The 8,399-nt window shown below is 44.0% G+C and overlaps 1 protein-coding gene across 1 annotated transcript; it reads right to left on the reverse strand.

Annotated features, from left to right (window-relative positions):
• Nucleotides 1-2,209: 2,209 nt before the first annotated feature.
• On the reverse strand, nt 2,210-4,185 carry BAG2 (BCL2-associated athanogene 2). Its single transcript, XM_010086921.1, is given in 3 exon segments — nt 2,210-2,942; nt 2,944-3,031; nt 4,076-4,185. Coding segments are annotated over 3 exon segments (468 nt in total). The 5' UTR covers nt 4,155-4,185; the 3' UTR covers nt 2,210-2,641.
• Nucleotides 4,186-8,399: the final 4,214 nt, after the last annotated feature.

An 8,399-nucleotide genomic window follows, 5' to 3' on the forward strand; every position in this document is an offset into this window, starting at 1 on the left:
TGCTGCTCTCATGGTGAGGATTAAGATGCATCATTACTAATAAATGACATACTCATATTTGCAAGTTCACGTGAATCTGAATGCTAAAAACAGATAGTGCACATAACTGTTTCTATCACCATCATGATCTCAAGAAAATGTAATATATTTTTAGAAAAAAATTCAACTTACTGTAAATCCTCAAGTGGAAAAATAAATGTTTAAAAGGGAATATTTTGTGTATGCCGTTCCTGTAAAATCCCTGTGAGTTAATTCTGCTGTTCTCTGGTAAGTGACATTAGTTGTATCACGCAACTTGAACATGATCATTTATTTGATTATTGTTCAGTCACTACTTCTGTGTTTATATTCAATTGTCAGTGTATTAAATTTAAAAAAATTGCTCTAACCCTGTAGCTGTGCGACCTGAATCTGCTCAAGAAGCTAATGTGCGTGGTTCTAGTCCATGTGTTGTGAACATTTGGGATCCAAGGCAGCATGTTAGATACTCTCAAAGGACCAAGTGTGGGCACCCCAGTCTAATAGAAATGCTGTTTCTGAGCTCTCACCTCTGATTTCTTCGCCACACAGTTCAAATACAAAATACGGATTCTGTTCTGCTCTCTCTGGCCATTTTATTTTTCATGATTGGTCCGGCTAATACCGTGACAAGGTTTAAGTGAATGGTTGTAGACATTGGAAGTGGCATTAAAATATCCCTAATGTATCAAAGATGCCTGATGATTTTTTTTTTTTTTTTTTTAGTGAAACACAGCTCAGCACCTGTGTCTGCCTCTTTACCCAGGTATTTAAGGAATGTGGGAAGTAATCTCCTCCTGCTTCCCCTTGCATGCAGTTTTGCACACAGAAGAGCAATTTGCTTGCTTAACACCCCTGTAAGGATTAATTAGCAATGTTTTAGGCAAGGAAAAAAAAGGTGTCTTTTGCTGTGTCTTACAGGTATGACTGTGTGAAAGAAACTTTAAGGACAGTATCATTAGTTTTAAAAAGCAGATTATTCACATGTATGGGAACTTTAATGGATGTGGTATGTCAGTATGCAATCTTACAGCATCGGTGAGGGTAGTGATGGCTGTATTGCCGACCTCCTGTGGGTCAGGCAACACAGGATTTAGGAAAATGGAAGGCAAACAGGAGAAAATTTGAAAAATAAACCAGTAACTTAGGTCAAAATAAGTCTAATCTCCACTATTGACTCATCTGTCAAGCAGGTTGTGATCACTGTATTTTGTCCTTGAAAACAAAAACACTTGTACAAGTGCTGTAAGAAAATACTTTTAACTGTTGGTACAGTGAAGAGGATCTAAAAAAGAAAACAATCACTTTTGGCCTCCATAACCTTAAAATGGCCTTTAAAAAAACAAATATTGAAGGAATAGTCTAAGCATCAATAAGCCATGTTCAACATCACTATTTCACAGCATGGTTTCTGAGAACACCCCCTGCTGTAAATCAGTGTCAAGAGGCTTAATGCTGTTAAATAGCTGGAAGCTTTACTTCTCTTGTTAAAGTTCCCAAGGGTCTAAAATATATTAAAATAGACTAGTTATTTCTAAAATGGAATTGTAGAATTAATCTCACTAAAGTCGTAGGAACTTTTAGCAATCTCAGTGCTGAAACTTCGACTGCAACCTCCAGGCCCACCCTAAAATCTGCAACTTTTGACCCATAGCCACTGGAGCATGGTGATGATGAGCAGAAATTATAGGGCGTGAGAGGGTGGAAGAGGGAAAAAAAACCAACCCCACTCACCCAAAGAGTAAGTAACATTAAACTTAAAAAGTGCACTGTCATCCAACACAAGAAACAAATGTGGGATCTGCCAATTGAGAATCCAACTGTCTCACTCTGTTGCTTCACAGATGATGATGCAAAACAAATCTGCGGAATAGTAGCTCATAAAATAGAATTCCCCTTCACAGTATCTTTGGAAAATAAACACAGCAGCCTCAAACTACAGGTAGATGGTAGGAGGCAGGATGGGTCACTGGGCAGGCGTGGAAGGGTGTATAGTGAGCGCTGGAGCTCATTTCTAGCCTTGGCTGTGACCTTTGGAGGGAGGTGTTGCTTTTCACGTCTCCAGTTATGATCCAGAGGTACCTTGTCTCTTGAAAGTATTGTGATCTACTTATGAACCGTGACAAATTCTTAAAAATGATAAATGGTAATGAGTAGGACAGTGTGTTGTTTATGAAAATACAATGTACAGTTTATTAATGTTTTTGATTTATTGCCTTGACTTGTATTTTGTCCCCAAAAGTCTGGTTCACACACTATGTATACAGCAGAGAAAAGATGAAATATCACTACATGACAAAACAACTTTTAAAAAACCCCAGGAGAATGGAGGAAAGGCTAGATTTTGATGGTTTCTGACAGTTCAGCAGAAGCACAATTACAATTTGCAATGGAGCAGTATCAACTCTACAGGAGAACTGATAGCATTCATTATTGCCAAAAGAAAATGCCAATGCTACCAAAACCCCTTAAATGCTTGCACCTCGCAATCAAAGACACTTCGGTGCATGTGCATGCGTAAATACGCGTGTGCTTGTACAGAGAATTTTTTTCTTAGCTTCTGTGTGCTTTTTATGGAGATTTGCTCATCCTGCGATTTGCCAGAAGCAGCCAGGAGGACAGCTTAATCCTGTTTGCTGTTGCAAGACTGTCGAACAGATGATTTCTGATGCTCCAACAACGTGATTGACTTTTCAGAATTTTCTAAGTTTCTGAGCAGAGTCTCTAACCGCCTTTTGATCTTCTTCTGATCCTCAATGGCACATCCGATTACCACAGACTGAAATTTCTGATCGATGGGTCCTGCTGGCACATCAGATGTGCATGCACCGTAAAGTGACATTAAGCGGATTTTGGCGTCTTCCAAATCATCTAGAAGTTTATTAACAATCTCATCGATCATCTTCGTGGCATGCAGTAAAAAAAACGTTTCGGATGGTTTCTACAGAAACCTCCACAGTGAGGGTTCGGCCCATCAGACGATTAGCAGTCAAATTCAGTTCTTCTCTCTCACCTAAATTGAAAACAAGAAAGTGTTCTAGGTTACAGGTGAATACTTTTCTGTGCAAATAACATCAGCGAGACAATCAAACTGCTACAACTTCGCAATAAACACGGTTGTTTTTTCAAATAAGTCAATGTCAATCCACAGGATTTCCAGGGGCCAGAAATGAGTTTTTTGCATTTGCCTAAGTCCTACTTACTGCACAGAAGCTAGTGTCTTCTGATTCCAAATGAGGCATTAATCTCTACTAAAAATGTAAGCAATGCTTTTCCGCTGCTGACACAATGCTTGCTGTGTCACGTTAAAGCAAAGCATGCAACGTTATCAGGAAATATTATTCATAACAGAACAGGCACATTAAGGACCTTCTGTGCCACTGTGAGGGAGAGATGTAGACAACACCCCAAAAGGCCATAAAGAGAAAACTGATTTCTGACTACCAGATGCAATTAGGGGCCATGAAAAAACTGGTTCTCTACTTTCTGAAAACTAAAGTTTTTTCCTAAAATATGGACACAACATATTTGACATGTAAGCTCTTGAAGAGCCAATAAAGCAGCAATTTAAAGCACCTAATATAAAACATACAGCTGTAGGGAATATATTTAAAGCCATATATCACAGAACCATGACAACCATGTTAATTCATGAGGTTTTTGCAGGCCGTCTACTTTGTAGCACTGATGCCTGTCCAGCAGTCAAAGCCATTAAAATGCTGGTTTTTCCACAATATTTAATCATCATCATAATTATCAACAACTTCTCTCCCTCAGCTGAGCTGTATTAACCCTGATTTTGAAAACAAATCAGTGAACTGAGTATGGGCTGTCACACAGACAGCAGCGACGTGCATGGCAGACCCCCCAGCTGAGCAGCATGTCAATACAGTCAAGAACAAGGGGCTCCCAGGGTAACGGATGGCCCTTCAGGAACCTTAGCTGGCCCCACTGCCTGTCCCTTTACCGGCAGCACGCACAGAGACAGCTGCTCCCTAAGGCACGGGCTGCCTTGCCTTTGGGCCAGTTGGAAGGGAATGGCAAAGCAGCTTCTCACCTTCACTGATGTGCCTCATATCCTGGCTGTTCTGTATGTTGTGGATCATTTCTAGCAGGATTTCTTTCTCTTGTTCCATAGCAGATGCTGCGTCACGGAAAGCCTCTACCCTGAACATGGTTGAACCAAACAAAATGTTTAAATCATAAAACAGCTGTTCACCTGTACAGCTGCCAAGAGCTGTTTTTTTTTAAATTTCAGCTTAAGAAGTACAGCCAGTTCTTCATTATCCATGAGCCAGACTCTCTGATTTCATGAGCTTCTCCCATATCCTCACTTCACTTTTCAAGACTCAATATAATTTTAAAAAACAAATTGGGTGAAAAAAAACCCAAACAACAGTAGTTCGATCAGACTTAAATCTTCTGTTTTACTGACAGTGCTCTTCTATCCTACTGCGTGGCTAGTTTGAATATCCAGAGCCTGATGGTACTACAGCCTCGTAGCTAACTGGCAATTATCATCAGCTGCTTAACTAGAAGAGAAACAGACCAAGGCCCCATCAGGGAACTTAGGAGTGAAGGTTGCAGCTGCAGGATGGAGGCAGCAAGGGGCCCTGGCTCCCCCGTCACCCCCACGCCAGCAGGGCAGAACCCCCAAGACCCACCGACAAAGCAATAAACGCTCCAGACAACTCAAACACCACCGTGTAGCCAAACAACCCCTTTCATGAGGGAGAAAAATGGGCGAGAGGGACAAAGCTCACATGCTGTTACTAACATTACAAGGGCCTCCTCCCGAGGGGTGTGCCTGGTCGCTGGGAGATGCTGGACCACCTGCCCTCGGGGTGCTTTCCCTGGAGCGATGCTCTCTGTGATTCCCACGGGGAGGAAGCTGCTGCGGGAGCAGCTCCTGTCTCTGGGCTCACCGGGAAGCAGGAAACTCGGTTCCTCCCAAAACCAGCCCCCTCCTCCAGTCCTGTTCACTGTGCTGAAACTCCACATGTGTCACAGCTGGGGTGAGGGGAAGGCAGAGCAGGAACTGCTCTCCCTGACAGCTACGCAGACTCGGTAAGCTGTGTGGTTGGGTGCCCACAGCCTGCCCTCCTCCTTGTGGCACAAGGTACAGCCCCGCCTGGCCACGGGCAACGCGAAAGGGCCACGCTAGGAATCTGAGTCCGTTCCTTAACTCATGCTTTATTCCCCACCGTGGTTTTAAAGAGGGGGCTCTTTCATTCAGTTGAGAAATATGGAAAAGCACATCCGGGAACTGTCTGCTTGGGAGAGCAGGGACAAGAAGGAAACGTCCCCCTCCTTTGGCTCTGCCTTGGAGGCCTGGGGGTAGGGGCTCGCAGAGGACTTGCCAAGCTGCAACCGGCTGCAGGAGCTGTGCCAAAAACATCAGCCCTGCCCCACTCCCAGACCCCACAGAAAGCGGAGTATCACCTGAGCCTGCGCAGGAGGTCCAGCTGCTGTGAGCAGCACGGGAATCCATCTATCCTGAAATATTTATTAAACCTGGCCAGAAAAAGGGAAACAAACCAAAACACTGTTAAGTCTCTTAGGTGCTGTGAACTCTTCAGCATCACTGGATGCTGCCCCGAAATGGCGGTGGCTCACTGCTGCTTCTGGCACTAAGGGCTGATCTCCCGAGGCTGGTCCGGAGCTGCTGCTCCTTCCTCAAAGGCTGGCTGAGGGCAGGTGGCTTCGGAAAAACAGCCATAAGAGAAAAGAGGGCAAAAGAAGGCAGAAAAACAGGAGCAGTTGAGGATATCAATAGTCACACTTCACATGCAGCCTGCTCACGAAATGGTTCTGTATTACAAAATATTTAGCCTAATTTAGTCAGTGAAAGCACAAGCTTTGGGCCTTGCCTTTAATGTTCATTCTGAGGAGGAGTGGGAAAAGTTAATGCAATGCAAATTCTTGCCAAGAGCAAATACTTTTAATTATTATTTTGGACTGGTTAGTAAGAGCAATGAGGCAGGTGGAGTCATTTCATACTTCAGATGTCTGCACTTTATAATTTAGGAAGCCTAGCAATATTTTCATAAATGTCTCAACATGCCTTTTTAAAAAAATAGTATTTTCACAATTTAAAAAATGCATTGTGGTCACTGGAAAGCTTAAAATTAAAATTTGGAAGTGCAGAATTTCAATTTTAATGGTGTTTTTAAATTGGATTCAGTATATCATTGTACTGACTTAAAAACTAAAGGTCTGCCTTCAGTGGATGGATCACTCCATGATTTCCACAGGCTCTGCTGGGTCCTATGAAGAATGTGGAAAAACTGCACTGTAGAGATGCATCCCGAATTGGTGCAATTCTAAAGAGAGTGTCTAAAACACCACTGCTTCCAAAAGCCAGCTACTGGTATGCAAAGTAGGACCTAAAAGCCAAATCACCAGAATTAACGATTGCATACTGCAAAAAAACCCCCCATAATTTACCAACTAGAACTTTGACTGACATTATTTTACAGAAGGTCGTATAACCAAATCAAGAAAACTATTTTATTTGCTTCTTGGGAATTATTTTAACCATTTTTTCAACTGCAATACAGAGTGCCAGACAACTAAAATCCACGGGGATTTTCATTTTAGTGTATTGCTTCCATAAAGGGCCCTCGAAATGAGCGCCTACCCCAGCACCGTGCAACGGCACGTGAAGGAGGCGCAGCAGCTCCTGCCGCCGGGACAAAGGGACAGGGAAGCAGCACGTCAGGACTCCCCCACATCTCTGCTACCCCTTCTAAAAATTCCCATCTTGACCAATTATGAGCAGCGTGACAGGACTAAATAACCCTAAAAAATCAGCTCCTTGGGTTTCTGAGACTTCTCGAGGGCAGGGTGGAGGCACAACACAGCATACTGGCACCTCAGCAGCCAGCCGGCCGGCAGGAGGGACACCCTTGAACAGAACATGAGGGGAAACGGCCGGAGAAGGCAAGAGAAGGGAGTGGAGGAAACAGCCAGCTGTCACTGCGAGGGATCTGGGCTTCATGGAGGTCAAAGCAATGGTACAGGATCATTTCAGAACAGCGCTCTAGGGGGAAAAAAAACACAAAAAAATCCCAAGGAAACCATTCACACCAGCCTCAGGAAAACTGCTCCAGAGAAGATGTTGGGGGGCTTTATCAAGGTGAGATACCCACCTAGCCTCACCCTATTTTGCTGCCCTGACTTGGAGTGAGGCCTCTGCCTGCCTGCTGGGATGGGTCCCCCCCCAGCTCCTCCTGTCCCCCAGGCACAGCCTGGGAGAGACCTTGGCCCCGCACGCCTTTCCCTCAGGTCCACACCTCCCAGTCAGCTCTCATAATTTCTTTCCTAAAATGTGCTTTGACTTCATAGGTTTGTGTAAATCTTTACTTTCTTGGGGTGGGGGATAAAAAAAAAATAAAAATTGAAGAGATAAAGCTGTAGCAGAGGTGGAAAAGGGTGGAAACAGTCCAAGTCTCAAAAAAAAAAAAAAAAACAGCTAAAGAACAGGCAAAGAAAAGAGAACGCGAAATACTCATATTAATGCCCAATTATCTTGATGCAGCTGTATGGTCTTTTTCTAACAGATGAAAACAACCAATCATATTTTTACTTGGAGTGTATTTGTCGCTTTGAACGTCAACTAAATATTCCATCCATTACCTAAAACTAAGAAAACATTCCTGACTTCTGATTTTCCCCGGTCCGAGCGTGATTAGCTGCGCAGTGCCTTTCTTTCCTACATACCAGTTACATGAGCAGAGCATTCCCCAGGGAACAGGTGGACCAGCCTGTGCTTTTGTTTCCAGATGAGAAACTCTATACCCGCTTTCTTCTGACAGCTGCAATAACTCCATCTTTTAAACTGCTCACTGACTCCAACAGCTCACTGCTAAAGCTTGCGTGCTGGAGGTACAGCTACGTTTTCAAAGGAAATAAGAAACATCTGAAGACGATGCAGCTTTTTCCTGAAACAGAGATGAGCACAGAGGCAAAGCCGGGGGTTTCACCCTGGCATCCTCAGCTGCTTAAACTGGGTTTCTGTTCTCAGGCGAGGGTCCCATGAACATTCAAATGAATGGTGGGGGAATACAGTTGTTCTGAAGAAGAACAGGAGGAAAAATACAAAAAATAATTTAAAAAACCCCCAAGAGTCTGACTTATCTCATGTATCATGACACCTAGGACTGCCTGCTCAGTTAACGACCACCAGAACGTTGTGACTCATAAACAGAGACTCTGGTCCCGCTTCCAGCTGCTCCCGAGATGTCTTGGCATTCACCAGCAGCCACGGCAACAGGAAGGTCTGTGCCCTTACAAGGGACAAACCCGCCACCTGCTCGCCTTGCCGACCCTGCTGGGGCAGGGGGTGCTGCTCCCTGGCAGCCACATTAGTCCCCCTTTCC

The sequence above is a fragment of the Pterocles gutturalis genome, unplaced genomic scaffold (genome assembly GCF_000699245.1).
Source record: "Pterocles gutturalis isolate BGI_N339 unplaced genomic scaffold, ASM69924v1 scaffold31541, whole genome shotgun sequence".
NCBI classification, from domain to species: domain Eukaryota; kingdom Metazoa; phylum Chordata; class Aves; order Pterocliformes; family Pteroclidae; genus Pterocles; species Pterocles gutturalis.